The sequence below is a fragment of the Anarhichas minor genome, unplaced genomic scaffold, assembly GCF_050575085.1.
Source record: "Anarhichas minor isolate MPS153535 unplaced genomic scaffold, ASM5057508v1 ptg000007l, whole genome shotgun sequence".
Taxonomy (NCBI): Eukaryota; Metazoa; Chordata; class Actinopteri; order Perciformes; family Anarhichadidae; genus Anarhichas; species Anarhichas minor.
Window position 1 is genome coordinate 321,594 of NW_027466453.1, and position 20,352 is coordinate 341,945.

The window sequence follows — 20,352 nt, forward strand, 5'->3', positions numbered from 1 at the left end:
GCCGACACCGGATCGGACTCCGCCGGGAGCTGTTAGACATCACGATGAACCACGATGAACCACCAGTCACCTTGCATAGTGCTTTGAGTGCCAAAATAATCAGGCATCCAACTGGAAATCAACAGCTGCGGATGAAGTTTTATAAAATAAAAAGAATAAAGCAACAACACAAGTTAAATAGAGGGCATCCTCGTCGCATGGTCTCCAAATCCATGTCTGTCATAGGGGAGCATCCATGCAGTGGTTTGCTCTGAAAATCAGTTCAAATGAGGCGGGATTCTTTTTTTTTTTTCTTACTCCCATCTTTAAAAATAGCTTATATGTGATTGTGCCCTTGCTCTTCATTGAGATCGACGGCAAGGTTGCATTTGAATGTGTCACACGGATGATGAAAATGTTCAGGTCAGAGTGCGTCAGTGGTGATTTCCACCGCTAGTCTTCTTTCTTTCTCTTTCTCTCTATCTCCCTCCCCGGTTTCTACAGTGAATCCCGTCGGGGGAGATGGAGGAGCAGCACTTTCAACGTATTACTGTTTTTCTCCTCTTCTCGTAGAGGATGGGGGGGGGGGGGGGGGGGGGGGGGGGTTAGAAACTCAGCACTAAAAGGGAAGAAAGAAAAGAGAATTTACTGAGGGTTTGCAGTGAATAATTCATGACGTTCACCCTCATACACCAGACCATGGCACAGCGTTTGATAAAAGCCAATTCAATAATTAAAGACGTTTTTTGTGCGAGTGTACAGCTCGAAATAGGTTCATCAAAACATTATAATTCATTAGAAAACACCATGTTGTAGATGAGAAATAGATATTTCAGATGAAGCATTTTGTAATGATTTCCAAACAGTTGTTTTGTTTCAGATTTTAACTGTAGGTTTATTTCGTAACATCCAGGTCTGGTGCAGTTAAAGGTCAAAGCCCATTTAACACATACTGTAAGGAAGTGGAAGGATCCAGGTGGGTAAAGTATTGTTTTCTTTGTTTTCGTAATCATTCATAATGGCATCTGCTGAGCCAGTTGTACCAGCTGTTCGTAAAATTCCAGCTTAGCATAGTTCTAACGTATTTTATTAAGTGGAATTTTATGCATCACTAAATTAAAACTCATTAACTAGTTCTAACATATTAACATTTACACCGACAAAGCTAACGTTATGCTAAGATAAGCTAATATAGGATCCGTTCAGAGTGAGGAGTAAAAGAGTTAACACGGAGTACTCGTTAACATACGTTGATAATAATGACCTAAACCTTGAAGATTTTGAATTACAGTTCACAAAAATAGCACGACATATCTCAAATTACGAAACGTTATGCCAATAATGTTTGACTAAATGAGCTAAAAGTGTTGGTTTAGTTAACGTAAACTCGCAACTTGATGTAGTAAATCTGTTTGAAACTAGGTATCTACGAACTTCTGGTGCAACTCAACACAGATCTATCAGAGTTGGCCAGGAGATTCAAGTACACGAAATGAGCAAAACTGACAATTATTTTACCCACCATCCAATACATTTACAGCTTGTTTTGATTTCCATTTCGTAAAAAATGATTTGATATCTTTCTGAGGTCCAGTGTGGACCACATTAGTTATAGACCTGTTTCCCAAAAGCATCAAGATGGGGAATGATCACTGTGTTGGAATACATCTCACATTTTGGCCTTTATGCAGTACTATCTTTTTCTGGAGCGTTCAACCACATGGCGGGATTAAACGAGTGATTCACAATCTGTTGGTTTCGGTCTGTGGCCCATTACAGGATGATCTGTATCTAGCTGGGGTCTACTCGTCACATATTTCAGATGTCTATGAGTTGTTAGAAGTTCCACCAAAAAGAGATTTCCCCTTTAAACTGTTCAGATGGTTTATTTGAATAACAAGCAAATATCAGAGAGAAGTCCTAAAAAATATAATATAGTTGTGTGTAGGGGAATTACTCATCACCTTTAATCATCTCACAACCCCTTCGATTGGCCTGACCCCCAGATTCAACTACCTCTCTAGCTCCACCATGACCAGCTACAACGGTAGAATGCTACTTTAAACTTACTTTGATGCATTACTAATAATGAACCGCTAATATATAATAATGTATTTATTAATATGGCTGTCAAGGACAATTTCTCGACAGAACTTGTACGTTTACTTTTGATACTTTATGTACACTTTTCTGTTGCAGGACCTTTACTTGTAACAAAGTGTTGTTGTAATGGTACGTTCAGCAAAGAAAGTGCTCCTTTCATCACTGAAAGGTGATGATGACATCTGTAGATGGAGACAGTGAGATGTGGTCAAAAGCTACGGAAAAAGTTGATAAGTTTACCTTAAATTGAGATTTGAATTTTTTTTAAATATAAACTTAGCTGCAACTTTTATTTCTATGTCTAATTCATGACATATGAGACACTGAATACAGAGCCTAGTGCTGGAACTGCAATCACTGGTTATCGCCCTTTCGCGTTGCAGCAAACAATTCTTTCTGTCTTTAACATCAACAAATTGAATCCCAAAGATGCTGTTGGGAAAGAGGCTGTGGGAGTTTCTTTCATCATAAATGAGGTTCATAGTGTTAGCCATTGTAGAAACCCTTCGTTCTTTAATACTGCGTTCCAAACAAAATCCTCTCAGGTCGTAGCAAGAATGTAGAAATTGAAAGACTTCTACGATGGCAGACCGTGTGTTCCTAACCCTAAACTGTAGTTTCCAGTGGTGCTCAGTATGAAATAGTTGTAACATCAGCAGTATAATACTGTACACCAAGGCAAGGAAATGATAGGGCCAAACACACTGGTGAAGCAAAGAAAAGACACCACCACAAAGCTCGCCCAGCCCGGCCAACATGCAAGAACATCAAGAACACAGAGCTTGAACGTGACACACTCTAACGTTTCTCTCTCCATCTCTGTAACTCACTCACACACACACACACACACACACACACACACACACACACACACAGACACAATCTGCAGAAGTCCTCGGGGGTGGGGGGGCTGCTCAGTCCTCTGATATAACAAATCTTTGGACGCTAATTAAGAAGCCTGATGAGACCGAAAGACATCGAGGTCACAGACTTAGCGAAATTAAAAAGATTTCAAAGCTCAAACCAGAGGACTGCAGCCAACCAGGACTGGGCATGAAATCCAGACCAAGAACTGAGAGTGGAGCATCTCAGCTGGTGTGTCCTGCACATGTACAGACCAGACCTTGGCCAAATCGTTTTTTATTTTTTTTAGCTTTTTAAAAAAGTTTCATCCCACTTTGACCGGCAGACCACGCAGGGTTTTAGCTGCATCAGGTCTGCTCCTTTCTAATTAATTTCACTCCGGTGCAGTTTGCCCCGTTTGACAATTCCTCTGCATCTGTGTGGGATAAAACGAGCTGGTGATTGCGAAGGCTGTTTGACCCAGGTGTGGTACACACAAAAGACAATAAGGTAAGGAAACAAGAGTGCGGCACACAACACAGGGAACACACAGAACACAGAAACGAAAATGTCACAGTAACACTGAATCACGCACAGGTGAGGAAACACGACACAAGGAGCAAAGACAGTGCACAGGAACAACGGTGATGTACACATTCTTACATGGAGAAGCGATTTCTGCTTCTTTTCTCTTTTTCCTCCTCATCATCATCACCATACTTTTCTGTCTTCCCCAAACTTTTTCCTCCTCCATCTCCTCCCTCTGACGCTGCTCGGCTGACAATCTCAGAACACATCATTTCACAGCACCCCCCCCCCTCCCAATCTACATAGTCTTTTTTTTTTTTTCATTCATTCAAATGTCCGTTCCTGTCTTCCTCCTCGGTGAAATCCAGTGTCTGGCCAAACTTTTCTCTTTTTTTTTTTCAATGCGAAGGTGCTCCAATTTGACTCCCTTTTTGGTTTTCGCTGTGAGAGACTTCAGGGCGGTGGGGGAATGGATGGGGGCATAAAGTCTCTCAAAAAGAGGGACGCAGTTATCGGGAAAGGGCGGAGAGACGGGGCAGAAACCACACAAAGAGAAGACAGGAAGCACAGTTGGACAAGCATTTTTTTTAAAGGAGGGGGAAGAGCCACAAAACAGAGCACATGGAGTTCACAGGGACAGAAGAGAGAGGACAACTTGACTTTTTTTGTTTGTTATCTCTCCCTTAATACATACAGTACATCTTAAAGGAAACGTGGGTGGACAGGAACCATGGGGGCACAGAGGGGGAGATTGAGAAAGAGATACCTGAGTTGTGAATTGATGGAGAGGAGAGGAACATTGGAAAGGAAACGAGGGGCAGAAGCTTAAGAAATTCAAGAAGAAAAATAGTTTGAAATTTCGAAGGGTGCCTCTGCAGTGTGATTTCTCACTGGGTAGTAAATGTGACTTCAAAGATCTTTTGGGGTAAAAAAAATAAAATAAATCAATGGTGCTATGCAGCACTAAAGCAGACTCAACAAGAACATTGGTCCTGCAAAACCCTGGGTTCAGAAACAATTCTTTTTATTTTCACAATATAAACTAAAATGGTAAGTCATTAAAAAGGTTTTCAATGATCTCGCGTTTTGACAGTTCTGTCAAATCAATCTGCCTGGTTTACACCTATGGACTTGTTTCAGCAGGAATTACACAGCACAATGGAAGTAACGATATTCCATGGGGTCTTTAAGGTCTTTGACCTGATGTTGCATTTGATACTGAATTGGCCAGAATATACAACGAGGCATTATGTTTGAAAAAGTGGGAGTTTGAGGATTAGACATGTATGCATTCGCAACATCCATTTCCTTTTTTAATGGAAGGTATTGAGTGCTGCAGGGATGAGTCCTAACACCTGGAAATGAGTTTTTCAGCATTTTTCCACTTGCAGTTCCCTCTTCTCAAAGTCAATGGGTTTTTGGGATAGATTCCTGAAATAATGGAGGAATTCCATTGGTTCCTTTTTATATAGGGAACCAGTGCAATGCTGACTGATAGACAAGCCGCGTGATTTATATTCTGCTTTAATGGAAGTATTTCAGGTTTACAAGAGACTAGTCTGAAAAGTAAGCCAGAAAGGGTTTTGTGTCTTATAATCAAGGTCATCTTATATACGGTCCGATACTGCATTATGCTTACATGGTGAGTATTCTTAAATACATTTGCATTCAATCAGTTTAAATTAAACTTAAATAGAAACCGGGTTGGAGTGGGTTCACTCGAAAGGGGCCCGCAGCTCAGAGGTGCCCGAAGGAACCCTGGCAGGTTAATCTGGCCCTGTTTTTTTTTAGGATCTTGTGTTGAATCATTGCATTCTCACATTGCAGAGGTATCCTTCTTTTGAACTCACTGCACTTTAAATGCAAGTGTAGACAATAGAAGAGGACGGAAAGAAATGAAACATGAGGTGGGGCAGAATGAAGTCACAGACGGATAAGGAAGGAGCGGTCGAATGAGACAACGGAGAGGGGAGTTTAGGTGAGGAGGTATCTTGGGGAGGAGAACGGTCTCTCTCTCCTCTCTCTTGCAGAAGAGGAGTCGAGACAATGATGGAAGAAGCTGGATTTGTTTTTCATGTGTTAGCGTTAGTTCACAGTTACTGCTTCTTTTTGCATATATCTGATAAGCGCGGGGCTTTCAGAACAGTTCTCTGTGAAAAGAGAAGCAAAAAAAAAGAAGAAAAAAAATATATCATAAGCTACGATTGTTAATATGTTTCTCTTATCATAAGTCTCTCAAGTTTTGATAAGAAAGCAGCTATACAAGACCTACCAGAAATGTAACCCCGCCCCGTCCTGCAAAAATAAACTTTCCCACCCCCACCCTGCCCCGTTACAGTACCTAACTTGGTCTCTTCCGACCAATAGCATCATAGCATTTCGGCATGCATAATGTCAGCCCGTCCTCCCTCTTCTTGCATTCAAAGAGGTGAACATTTTTTTGTCCTGCATGCTTTGTTAGTGCACATGTATGCATCTTAACACACACATCCACACACTCTTAGTAGTCTAAACGATATATACACATTCATTAAGCTCCAGACTAAAATCTTATCAAACCTCCTCACATTATTAGTCATATCAGTATCCTTATTGCTTGCAATGGAAACCCATGCAGATTCATATACAACGCAAACTTTACATATGTACAATCACCGGGACAAAAGCGACCAATCAGCAGTGGCCTTTGGGGAAGCGGCAGACGCAACAACAAGTGAACGATGGGAAGGGAGAGGAGGATGAAGAGAAGATGAAATGTTCAGAAACGATAGACAGACTCAGTAGAGAAACTGGAGTGTGTGTTCACATCTATATGTGTGTGTGTGTGTGTGTGTGTGTGTGTGTGTGTGGTGTGGTGTGGTGTGCTAACAGGACTGGGGGTTAAAATGATTCTCCACCTAGCAAAAACTGGATAGTGATGCCCGGCATCAGCATGAGAATAATCAGGAAACAGAAAACCCTGCGTGACCACAAATCAGGGTCACATAATGTTAAAGAGCTGGCTCGACAACCCCCCCCCCCCCACCCCCCACCCCTGCTTATTCACATCCTTTGAGAGTGAGATGAGCCAGAGCTAAGGAGGCAATTACATTAGCTTAGCATTATGAGGGGGGAAACAGCTAGCCTGGAACTAAAATGCATATCAACTCCTCTATAGCTCACTTTATTAACAAGCTCTCGCTAAAAGTTGTAAATTGTAAAGATTACAAATTGGGGATATGTGTGCTGTTACTATTTTTTGGTGAGCACCAAAAAAAGCACATTTGTGTTCTATGCATGTTAAACAGAATGATATAATGTGTAGCTAGGCTAGCTATTTTTCCTCTGCTTCAAGTCTTGAATCTAAACTTGGCTCGTCGCTTCCTGGCTACAGCTCATAATTCCCCAAAATGTTGAACTGATTCTTTAAATCAACAGTGACAGAGTCTCCTCATGTGGGGCTCTTACCTTCCAATACTCCCAGCTTGAATGCAAAAAAAAGTAACAGGAAGGAGATACCTCAGTGCACAGAACCCTCCTCTGAAAAAGGAGTCTATGTTCACTCGGTGGTTAGTGATAGTGCTCTTATGGGAATCTAATGCAACTCAAAGGGAATGATTTGCATCCGACTGAAAGCTATCTGTTACTTTCTGGCGGGGGAGCAGGAAAGTGAGAGCACGAGATGAGTACAAGGGACTTAAACACTTAACCAACAAACACATAATTACTGTCTAAAACAAAGAACAAGTCTGACATTGTTGTTCTTCAATAAATCAATAACATTTCTTGCAACATCAGAAAATTACAGTTTAAAACAAAAAGGAAACAACACTTATATTTAGGAAAAAAAAAAAAAAAAGTACACTCAGTGACAGAAAGATGACATCATCATGTGATCACACAAAGCTTGTTAATTGAAAAATATCAAAACTAAACTGAAAGAATGATTTCTTCCTTTCTGTCTTGTGGAAGCAAAAAAAAAAGTATTTTTCCAAGTTGTGCATCTTAGTAGAGAGGTAGATGCAGGTCCGGGCACGTACACACATACACACTCATGCCCACACAAACATCCACATGTGCTGCAGACACAACATAACTGAACAGAAACACCAAGGTCCAACCGCCGCTGTCTCATTTATCTACATTGCATATTTCTATGTTTGTATGCTGTCTCTGTTGTCATGTTCTCTTGCTTCTTCCCTTGTGGTGTGTGTCGTCCACTCTTCCTCTACCACGGGCTGTCGCTCCAGTAGCCGTTCACAGTGCCTCCTACTGAGCAGCCGTAGCCGAAAAACATAGAAGAGGTGGACGGACAGAAAAGGATGGGGGAGGGGGGGGGTTGGGGGGTTTAGGAGGGGCAAAAACAGGGAAAGAAAGAGAAGCCAAAAACTAAAAATATTGCCACTGGCTGCTGAGTCACACTGGAGTCAGTGCAAGTAGTAACTCTGTTGGTGGCAGTGGTGGTGGTGGTGATGGTTGTGGGATGAACTCAGACTTGAGGAAAATCACGCTTCTCACACTCGGGCTAAGCTGCAATGTCCAAAATCCTTTCCCAGATAAAGAGAAAGTCATTACCCTGCCACCATAAAGGAATAGTTCAACAACAATTTTGGAAATATGCTAATTTGCTTTTCTGTCTGAAAATGTTGTGAGAAGATGAAAGTCAATCTCTTGTCAGCACGTGGTTAGCCTAGCTTAGCATAAAGACTGGAAGCAGGGAGAAACAGCTAGCCTGGCTCTGTTAAAAAATACACCTACAAACTAAAAGTTGTTTTAAAATGATGACGTTGTAACAGGTTTGTTTACTCTTTAGACAAAGAAAAGGACTCTGTGGTGCATTTAGAACCCAAATAAAGACATATTGTAATGCTGGATTTCTGCTCTAAATGCACTAATACAACATCTATAGCAATAATAATGAAGAATCAAAATACTTTACAATGTGTTATTTTTTATGTTGAGTCTATTGGAATCTGAATCCAAATACAAACACCTCATTAAATATATCAATAAATATCTGTTACCTTTTTTTCAACAAACAAACAAAGAGTTTATTTAGTTCTCATGAATGTTTAACTCATATCAATGAATAAAGAGATAGTTTAAAAGTATTTCTCTATTCATTTCCCTTCAGGTGTCATTCAGATCACCCAACCATTCCAATGAACACATTATTTGGGGTAAAAGCCATAAATCTTTCATATGATATATGTAATACCATGTTCACTTTAAATACAGTTTAAACACAAATGATGTACTTTAACATATGATTAACAGATTGAAATGGGCCTTACACTGCCTCCTCGCCTCATGGGTCATGTCTAGATGGTAACCCTTGATTTGAGAAACTCTCGTGAGATGGTTGGGTTAAGGCATTGACCTTGAGTAGTTGAGGCATTGACCGTGAGTAGTTGAGGTTAGACTTTGAGTATGACTTGGTGAGGGTAGGCGTTAGACATTGACTTTACAACGTTACGGTTTTTGCATTGACCTTGAATGGTAAAGGTTAGGATAGGTTGTCATCTTGTAAATGGAGGGTAACCGTCTAGCCACAACATTCTTGACGTTTGGCCATGCTTGCTGAAAAAGGGTGTGTGGCTTTAACTGCAGTCCACTTAAGATGATGTGGAACACTGTGATTGGCTTAAAGAAACCCAATCAAATATGTTTGTGCATTTGGTTGGAGCAACATGACAGTAATTATAGATCTATACATAGAAAGGTTCTGTCCATTGGTATGGTCGGCTGATCCGAACAGGTGTCAGTTTTCTGTTGAAGCTATGTCTTGATAAACAAGAGTTTATCCATCCAAAGATGCCAAATAATAAGGTTGTTGAGCACATGTTGGCACTGTTTAAGGTATGATGGTAGCAAACCTGGCAACTTCATTGTGACAACAAAGTCACAGAAAGTGTGCACAGTCACTGCACCTGTGTGGTCTTCTTTGTACTTTTAGCATGTCAACATCACCTAAAACCACAAATTATCCTTTTTCTTTGTTAACTTTACTTATTTATTTAGGACAGTGCCTTTTTTGATCATTTTAAAACAACTTTTAGTTTGTAGGAGTATTTTTGAACAGAGCCTGACTAGGTGTTTCCTCCTGCTACCAGTCTTTATGCTAAGCAAGGATAACTGCATCCCGACTCCGGCTTAGTACTTTACGCGCAGACTCTGAGACTGCTCTCAATCTTCTCATCTCACTCTCTATAAGAAACCAAATCAACTTTCTTGGTACTGTTCCTTTAAACCTTAGCTAATGACTAAATGAAAGCAGAAGTAAAGATAATTAAATAGAAGAAGACATGAGAATGATCTTCCCTTTGTTCCTACTTTGCAGCTCATCCTTAATCCTTTTTGTACTGAAAGCCCGGGTGAGGACGCAAGGAGAGGAGGTAAAGAGTGACGGTCTGGTCCAGATCAGACCCTATTGCTCCTTCACCGAAAGTCTTTGTGAGGTTAAAAGTCAAAGTCTACACATGTTCACAGATATTTCTATTTTCCTATAGCTGCTTTTGTCTATTTATTTTGCAAAATATGTTTCTAGCCCAGGCTTAGTGTTACCAACACTCTGCTCCCCTAACCTCCTATAATCCTCTCTGAAAGTGATTCTCAACATTTTGGAGATTTTTGCCAATGTGGGTGCATTTTCACTGCAGATCAACACTATGTGCATAAACAGGTTGATAACATAGGCTGCGTCTACATCTGTATATTGAAATTGTTTTACTTTTAGGTCAATAAATGTAACAAGTATCCAGTAATTCATGAGGAAAACGCAAAGATGTAAAAATAAATAAAATGTCGTGTCATATTTGAGCTAATTTGCTACCTTTTTTTATCAACTCTTAACTGTTGTGTTTTTTTTGCAACCTCTCGGGGGTTCCAGGTTGGGAACTACTGTCCTATGACCTGCGACCAACCCTGACAGAGACACCTGTTCCCCAGCTGTCCACGGTATTAAAAATCATTTTTCATCAAGTCCTCCTGCAGTTCTCTGAGTGTTGTGTTTAGGGTCTAAGCAGAGTCTGAGGCCAGAGGAGGAAGCAGAAATAGAGAAGAGGACGGGATGCTGCAGCTTTCATACGTTGGTTATGGAGTTGATGTACATAGAATCTAATTAAAGTCCCTCTCTCCCTGTACTAAAGGGATACACTGAGAACAAACTAACTAAGTGTGCATGTATGTGTAACAGAGGTCGTTTTGACTCAATGCACCACAACAGGCTTTTATCAAAAGGTGCGGAGGCGCTACAGTTTGGGGTATTTCATCTTTTTAGAGGTATGAATTTGACTTGAAGTATACAAAAATGTTGTTTTTTTACTACTTGAAGGTATACCATATGTTGTTATTCTGGAGATTCTCATGAGTAAAAACATGCATGCTGCAGTAATATGGTAGTGTCAATGTGTGTGTGTGTGTGTGTGCACATTCCGAGGCTTAATACTAGAAGTCCTTATTCATAGCTACTCTTAACTGTCAGTCTTAAAGCATTGAAGTGTGAGTGCAGTGTCGAGATACAGGCAAGAAGTAGCATAGGGAAAGCTAGAGGCACACTAACTCAACTACCACATCCATCTAAACTAACCTACTCTATCCCTGTTAGTGAGGCAGGTGTGCTCGTGTTTTTTCAAATACATTTGCTGAAGCGTCTATCTCAGCTTAATCGGCAAGTTTTAGATATGCTGTGGTTTTAAAATAGGACTTTCTGGTGCCTAGAAGAGGACCGCTAATTCCTTGTTGATTCTATCAAGAGGGAAATGTGAGTAATGGGAATGAAGGAGCAGCTAGGATGAATCAAATGTCCATGTTGATGCTTTCCTTGCATGTTCCCCAGAAAAAAGGAAAAAAAGAAGAAAAACAACCCAAAACATTCAAAATTGTATTGTTGCTGTTGTTGTTGACATTTTGCTGTTTGTGTCTCCCTGTCGGCTATGCTACAAGATGGAGGGAATGGGGGAGCGGCATCGCCTGAGACCAGGCGGCTCGAAGGGCTCGAAGGTAGAGTTGGTGATGGGGGTGAGGCGCAGCGGGGCGCCCGTCATCCCGGAGATATTATTGAGGCTGCGCGACTTCTCATAACCCGTGGCTATACGTGAAGATGACAAGGCACAGGCAAGAGGGCAAAGGTCAGAGCGGAGTTATGAAGGGCCATTCAGATCAGCAAATGAAACAGTCAGCATGAATGTTTTCATGATATGGTAAAAAAAGAAGAAAAAAAAAAGTGTGAATGTGCATGGAAATGACAGAAAGTAATGTTATGATATGTCCATTTATGTTATGACAGCATCACACATCAGAAATTGCAAATAGAAAACATTTGTTACAGTTACAAGCATTTGTAAATGAAACAAAGTCAAAAAAATAAAAGAAGAGATAAATAACTCAAAACAAAACCAGCCCAAACCAAGTAAAATAGTTTAGACCAAAGGAGGAAGTTAGAAAAAGACAGATAGACAGACGGACGGATGGACGGAGGGACAAACAGATGGACAGACAGGACAGAGACAGGACAAAACAGGAATATTGGTTACGAAAATCAGCTATCAGTTGCCACAATATCCCTCAGACACCAAGAGGTGGTGATCTGCGGCACCGACACCAACTGTGTAGGGGAGGGCGGATGCACTAGTCCAGTGGATGGACACAAACCCCTCTGATCTGAATATATCCCATGAGATTTTCATACTTGTACATCCACTGGACTACCTGCTCTGGGATTCCCAAAAGTACATCGGTGGTGGTACACTTTATTGAGCAACATGAAACACAGCAGGACTCGGTGGTTTATTGATTTGTTTTTTTGTTTTTTTGGGAAACTCAGAGCAACTCGGGTGGGTAAATTATCTGGAGCTGAGCACAGTTAGCAGTACACACAATCACTCGAAGTTAACACTGCAATCTCTACACTTTACTGGGGACATTTTGACCTCAGAGTCCAGGTGTTTTAGCCAGTCTACCGGCAAGAACAACATGCTGTTGTTAACAGGGAAACAGTCAAGTTAGACAGAAAGACAGACAGACAGACTGACAGACTGACTGAAGAAAATACTCTTCTCAGGTATATGTTTTTCTTCATTTAGGGGATCAAATTCAACATGTTTAAAAAAAAATTCTCCAGCCATTCTAGCAGCAATGTGAGGCTGTATTTGGCTGCAGCGGTGCTTTTAGCTAAATGCTAAAATCAGCATGTTTAGCAGCCATAATGTTCACCATGTTCACCATCTTTGTTTAACATGTTAGCATGCTAATCATTGCAAATGATCACTGTACACAAAGTACAGCTGACGCTGATGGGAACAGGTTGACGTAGCAGAAGGCTGCAGTTAGGTGACGTTTCAAAATGTTGGGTGGATCTTCTTGAAGAATGTGTTGAAACTTTACATATGTAATGTATACCTTTCCTAGATCTGATCACAACATTCGTTCCTAACTTTTGAAGAAAAAGCGCATCTTTGATATATACGACTCCAAAGTCCACATGATGTTTTTAATATAGCCTGATGGATACTAGGTGTTTTAGGACAATATGATAAAGAGAATTGAAAGTTTTAAAAAATCCCATAGATATATATTGGCTGTCATTGTTTTTAAATTATTGTTAATCATTAACAAACACTTTCGAAAAGGTTAATTTAAAAGAGCATTCCAGCAATTCTGTATAGAACTTAAGTTGAGAGACTCATAAGAGAACAATTAAACAAAAGAAATAGACCAAAAGATTTGACTTTAGGTCCCTATTATGGGTCATGCTGTGGAAACACTACATTTACCATAATGCAGGCTTGAATGCCCTCTTCATTCACACTGGGTATCGATGGCGATGACAATCTATTCAATTCAACTCTATTTTAATATACTATATATATTATATACTTGAATCTTAATTCCTGTTGTAGTTGTAAGCAATTTGTTGCTGCATTAAAAAGATTGTAATCCATGTTCATTTTAAAGATGTTTTTAAAATTGCTGGTGCACGATTTATTATTTGTTGCCCCCACGCATAAAAGAACGATCCCTCTCACTCTCACACAGTGAGGCATACAGCTTATTAATCAAACACTGGTACTCGGTACCAAAACCCCAGGTATCAGTGTTGGGACTGAAAAAGTCAGATCAGTGCGTCCCTACATATATGATATATATTATTATATATCATATATATTATATAAATATACCTTTGACACCATGTTATGGTCTATTGAGGCTACGGTCTGTTGTTGAATATTGCAACAAATTGCGGCTTCATCAATTTATCCATTCGGACAAACAGCTGACATTTAGTGTGCTGATGTTGGAGCTGGCTTGTTGTAATTTCTGGCTTTAGCACCCACTTGCAAAAACTCATGTTGTCCTTGGAAAAGTCATGGGAAAAGATGACAGTAAAGTACTAAAGGGCATCCTTACCTTGCACCCTCATCACAATGGCTACAACAACAAACAACTCAAAAATGATACCTACTGTACATAACCCACCAACACGCGATATAGCAGATGTTTAAATTACTCATCAACACTTCTACGGAAGGATTTGTGAGGCTAGTGTGGGATCACTTTCAGTTCTCCATCCATCCATCCATTTTCCACCGCTTATCCGGGGTCGGGTCGCGGTGGCAGCAGGGCAAGCAGGCCGACCCAGACCTCCCTCTCACCGGCAACATGTTCCAGCTCATTCTGGGGGATCCCGAGGCGTTCCCAGGCCAGCTGGGAGATGTAATCTCTCCAGCGTGTTCTGGCTCTTCCCCGGGGTCTCTTCCCAGTTGGACGTGCCTGGAAAACCTCCAGTGGGAGGCGTCCAGGAGGCATCCTAATTAGATGCCCGAACCACCTCAGCTGACTCCTTTCGACGCGAAGGAGTAGCGGCTCGACTCCAAGCTCCCTCCTGATGACCGAGCTCCTTACCCTATCTCTAAGGCTGAGCCCGGCTACCCTACGGAGGAAACTCATTTCGGCCGCTTGTAGCCGCGACCTTGTCCTTTCGGTCACGACCCAGAGTTCGTGACCATAGGTGAGGGTAGGAACGTAGACCGAGTGGTAAATTGAGAGCTTTGCCTTCCGGCTCAGCTCCCTCTTCACCAAGACGGTCCGGTGCAGCGCCTGCTTTACTGCTGCAGCTGCACCGATCCGTCTGTCGATCTCCCGCTCCATCTTACCCTCACTCGTGAACAAGACCCCGAGATACTTGAACTCCTTCGCTTGAGGTAGGCACTCCGTCCCCACCTGGAGGGAGCAATCCACCGGTTTCCGGCAGAGCACCATGGCCTCAGATTTGGAGGTGCTAACTCTCATCCCCGCCGCTTCACACTCGGCTGCAAACCGTCCCAGTGAATGCTGGAGGTCACGATCCGAGGAGGCTAACAGGACCACATCATCTGCAAATAGCAGAGAGGCGATCCCGAGACCCCCGAAACTGACGTTCTCTGCCCCCAGGCTGCGCCTAGATATCCTGTCCATGAAAATCACGAACAGGACCGGTGACAAAGGGCAGCCCTGGCGGAGGCCAACACCCACCGGGAACGTGTCTGACTTATTGCCGAGAATGCGGACACAGCTCCTACTGCAGTCGTACAGAGACCGGATCGCCCGTTACGGGTAACGGGTCCGGCACCCCATACTCCCGCAGCACCCCCCACAAGATCCCCCGAGGGACCCGGTCGAAAGCCTTCTCCAAGTCCACAAAGCACATGTAGACTGGTTGGGCAAACTCCCAGAGCCCCTCCAGTAGTCTTGCGAGGGTAAAGAGCTGGTCCACTGTTCCACGGCCGGGACGGAATCCGCACTGCTCCTCTTGAAACTGAGGTTCGACAAGCGGTCGGAGCCTCCTTTCCAGCACCCTGGCATAAGCCTTCCCCGGGAGGCTGAGTAGTGTGATACCCCGGTAATTCGAGCAAACTCTCCGGTCCCCCTTTTTGAAGATGGGAACCACCACCCCGGTCTGCCATTCCATGGGCACTGATCCCGACCCCCATGCGACATTGAAGAGGCGTGTCAGCCAGGACAGCCCAACTATGTCCAGCGCCTTCAGCATCTCAGGGCGGATCTCATCCACCCCCGGCGCCTTGCCACCAAGGAGCTTTTTAACTACCTCAGCGACCTCTGCCAGGGATATGGGTGAGCCTCCCCCTAGGTCCTCAGGCGCTGCCTCCTCTGCAGAGGACATGTTGGTCGGGTTTAGGAGTTCCTCAAAGTGCTCTTTCCACCGCCCGAACTTCCCGCAGAACTTTCAGTTCTGCAGAAACTAAAGTTGGATGTTAAAGAGGAAGGGAGGCCAGCATCTGAGACCAGCATGTAAGGACAAACCTAGCCTTTGTAAAACGTCCTGCTTAGAGACCTTTCTGGAAGAGGATTGGTTTAGAGGTTGGTTTGCTGTTTTGTTTTTCTTTGATGATATACTTTTAGGTATCAAATCTCACCTTCTGTAGGCCTGAAAGATGGTAGTATGAAGGTGTCAGTTAATGGAGAACAGTGGCTGTGGCTATTCAAGGTTCATTTTAGGGTTGATCCAAAATCGCTGTCTATTCGATGATCCGATTGACTGGTTCGACTGCCAATTTCACTGTAAAATCGTCGCAGTAGTGAAAAAATATGGTTATAAAACAAAGGATCGTCCCATTCGGAATATATGGGGTTGCTGAATGTCTGATTTTACAAAGAATTGTTTGGTTTATCCCAATAAATTGTGATATATAGCCTATTTTGGTTGTGTTGGCTGTTGCGTCTCTCTTCTTGGATGCCTCTATGACAGGACAGCACTGAAGGCCCAGGTATAAAATGCACGGCCCGCCACTATACATTAGTATGGTACAGTACATGCATGTGTTCTAGAACATCCTTCTGAAATGAATGGCCAATGCTTTTATGTACATTACAGCTTCATACATGATGTGTGTTTCTGTGTGTGCATTTGTGCATGTTCACTGTGTAGCAGCACACACTGCTCTGTTTAAATAGCCGTGTTTATGATGTCAAGTCCTGTAACCACAGGAATAAATCAGCAGCACTGCGGCTCTTAGCTGATTGGGACGCACACACAAACACTGGCGGAGCAGCAGTAGTGTCAGTTTATCAATAACCAACAGCAGCAGCAATTCGTAGAGACCTGTAATCCCTGATCAGGGACTGCTATCATCAGAGATCTTGTGAATATGACTCTGATTATAGAGCGCAGATCTGCTTGATCAATATCTCGTTGAGAAACAAAAGCAAAGCAGGTCAGCATTTACACGGCTCAGTGCTTTAAAGATTGTAATGCAAGGACTGCTCCTACTGTGACTCTCACTGTATACGAAGTGGAGTTGAGAAGTGCTTAGCATCTATAATGAGTGGCTGACTGCAGTTTTCTCTGCAGCAGATGCAGCATGAGGCAGCCTCAGCTCTGCCGTGCTCAAGGCCTTTGAAGCTATTTCGTCTTGTGTTACCCCGCTGCATTGATTGATCAACATTTCTTCATTCATTTCTCTAGTCATTTACTGCACTGTAGGATACTAGTGCTAGCAGTAGTAATTGTTACTTCTGAACCCCGAGGGTAATAGTACTAAATATGGATTTCAGTATGATATTAATACATATGTAAAGCCTGACGTATTTAGAATATTACGTGCACTATACAATCTTGCTTTGACGATTACGGAAGCAGAAATATCCTCACTGGTTGAGTCAAAGAGGTACTCCATTTGGCAAATTGATGGAGCTATTGGTCAAGCTGCAATAAGATCCTTCTAGAATGATCCTACAATTCCCATAATGCATAAATTGCATCTTTCACCAGAGCCTTGGCCGTTCAAACCCCCCCCAGTTTGTAACAAAGGCTATCTTTTAACTGTTTCCACAGACTGTGATCTTACTGTGTGGCCCTTTAAGACTTTAAGAAAAGTAAATTAATTATGAGAGCCAGTGGGAAATGGCAAGAAAAGAGGGAGTTAATATAAATACCTCGTGCAATTGATATTGTTTTACTCATCTTCTAAATACAAACTGCTATGGCTATTGAACTTACAGCTTGATTAAGTCAACCAATAAGACAAATTCTGAACACTTCTATATCTTACAAAGTCAAACATTTGATTCCTGAAGCAAGAAGCTAAGCGAGTGCTCACAGAGTGGCGGCGCATCCGTAAGCTGTGCTGCGATTGGTTAGCTCGTTGTACGTACCTCCACTCAGTCAGACTTTAGAAACACAACGCAGGGCGAGAGACTGAGGAGGATAGCCTGAGGATGGGATGGATACACCAGAGTTAGAATGGGATGGGGAGACACGAGGGGTGGTAGGGGGAAGAAGGAAAGGGAGGAACAAGGGATGATGGGGAAAAAGAGGAAGAGGAGTGAGAGAGGAGGTTGAAGCAGAGGGGAGATAATGGTGTAGGATGAGCTTTGTTTTGAGACTATGAGGGTCCCAGGACAGAGGGTGCTGTTTGTTAAGCCCTTTGAGGCAACTTTGTGATTTGTAGTGTTGGGTTTTATAATTAGATGCTCACAAAATAATTGCTTTGTCAACATAACTAAGTCATAACTCAGTTATGAAGGAAGATTTGATGTAAAATGCTTAAACACAGCTGTTTGGTTTATTGTATTCAAACTGTACTGTATAGGGTGAGCCAAACTTACAATATCTTGCAAATTAGGTCATACAATATTTAAAAATACAACTGACACATGTACTATCACAACACACTGATGTATGGATATCATTAAGCTCAATAACCCTGCTGTGCCTGAGTACAGTTTCACAGAGTCATCTCCTGAAACAGCCGACCACAGTATAGTTTATAGCAAACGTTATTCAAACAGAAGGAAATAGTGCATTTGTTGGGGACTGTTTTCAGCGGCTTTAGTGAGAATTTGGGGCAGAACAGTGTTAACTGCGTCTGCATGGTACACAACAAGTTTCAAGCTTTTTGACAACAACAAGAATACAGAATATCACCAGACTTTTTAAATACGTATTCAGACTATGTGGAGACCCACTGATAGATACGACAGAACAAACCACATCACGTCTATTTTTGTCGGTTCCTCTAACTGCCACGTTTGCCAGCAGTGTAAAGAATCATTTTACTTCCAAAAATGACAAATAGTGATTGATATACTGTAGAATTGTGTCTATGATCTGTGATAATGTAATGGATTAATCCTCCAAGGAAAGGGGGAGAAAAGGAGAGCATGTGGAAGTGGAAAGTGATATAAGGGTGGTGGTGGAAAGAGGAGTGCAGGGAGGCCAAGGAGGAAGAAAGGGGAAAGGGGTGAGGAAAGGTACAAAGAAGTGAACAACCGGGGCAAATATTATCCCGACAACCATCCGTATGCAAAGATATACATCAACATGTGTTTCAGTTTACTGCAAAATGCTCATTACTTTCAGCTATTTGGAAATAAGCAGAGACGTTTTTTTTTTTTTTTTTTTACTTATTATTAAACACAATATGGTCACACACAAATGTGAACCAGACATTTAATTTCATCATACGAAACCACATGCGGATTTTAGATTGTCAAGAAATAATATTTGCATCAAATACAGACATAAAAATGCAATATGACATTACCAATGCACTGAACCTCAGGGTTAAAATATACATACATACATATAAGGTGTATGTATGTGGCATATGACATGGCTCATTTATAAGTGACGTAAGAAAGAGGACAAAGAGAAACGACACACACACACAGGAGTAGAACATAGGAGAGAAAAGAAAGCATACATAGAGTCTCATTGCTATCTCATAAGAAGAGCACATGCAGATCATTACTACGGATGGAGCAGGCAGTAGAACTTGAACAGATAATATGAATGATCTAAAAATGGTGGTCCTGTTTACCCAAATAAAGAACTTTAGCTAGTCTTCACACAATGAAAAACAAGGCCAAGTTATGACATTGCTGAAATGTGGGGACGGACAGAAAATGAAGAGATTATAAAAGTATAATGTAAGTAATAAACAATTTCAAAAATGACCTACTATATAAAGGTGAATGAAGCACAAAGGAACACAGGACTTTCACCCAGGAGACCACTGTTCATCTCCTGTGGGAGCCCACCCTGGATGCTCTCAGAGGTAAGGGTAACAAAAGTGGCTCTTAGTAGAATTTGGGGCAGTTTACACTCCACTAACCCAGTTCATCTGCCAAATGTATGTTAGTTGGCACCATGTGAGCGTTATCTCCTCTAACCTTCAAGGAAAAACATACAGTTTGCAAACACGTATAAGTATCATACTTACAACACTAGGACTAACAAACTCTACAGTGCGACACAATGCTGTTTCTGTACTTCAGTGTCTTCTACATGGATCATCAGGATGTCGATGTTTGGCCTGGGCAACACATTCTCATGCCCAACTCATCAAAAGATTGAGGTTTCGGTTAAAATGAGTATGTTTGTTGCGTAATATAAGTATGCTTGATAGTTATGTAACTGGCGGAAGCAGTTACGCCAGTAACTTGTCATGTAAGTTTTGTCACTTACATGACAAAGCTATGGTAAAGTAAATCAACATTGACTTGGACTTGAACATCAGCCTCCTGTGTGGAAGTCCTGTGTTTGGGACACAGCCTTATCTTGAGTATGTAGCCATCAAGTGCATATTTGAGAGACTCATAACAAGTCTTTTTAAAACGAGAAAGCTGGAAACATAAAATAAAAAATCAGCTGAAGCCACATTTTTGCTCCAACTTGTGGAGCTAATGTTAGCTTAGCTAGCCGCAGCTTTTTAATTTCTGCCGACAAAATTGACGTCGCCGTCTACAATCGAGAAACTTATTCTGTCTACCTCGATCTGAACCCAGTGTTTTAAAATTTGTTTTTCAATTTCGATTTTGATAGTAAATGGTCCACTGTGAGTTGCGCCAATGAGCACTGTGCCAGGGCTCATCTACTAGTTTATAATTGTTCGCCAGAAACTTCTGTCGAGTATCGTACGA

At 41.9% G+C, this 20,352-nt stretch overlaps 1 protein-coding gene across 1 annotated transcript in view; it reads right to left on the reverse strand.

Moving 5' to 3' along the window:
• Positions 1-9,643: 9,643 nt before the first annotated feature.
• LOC142938570 (voltage-gated potassium channel KCNC1-like) overlaps positions 9,644-20,352 on the reverse strand; it is a 64,401-nt gene continuing 53,692 nt past the window's right edge. The window contains exon 5 of the mRNA XM_076081849.1: positions 9,644-11,521. Within this exon, the coding sequence (XP_075937964.1) occupies positions 11,370-11,521 (152 nt within the window). The 3' untranslated portion in view covers positions 9,644-11,369. The remainder of the gene's footprint in view (positions 11,522-20,352) is intronic.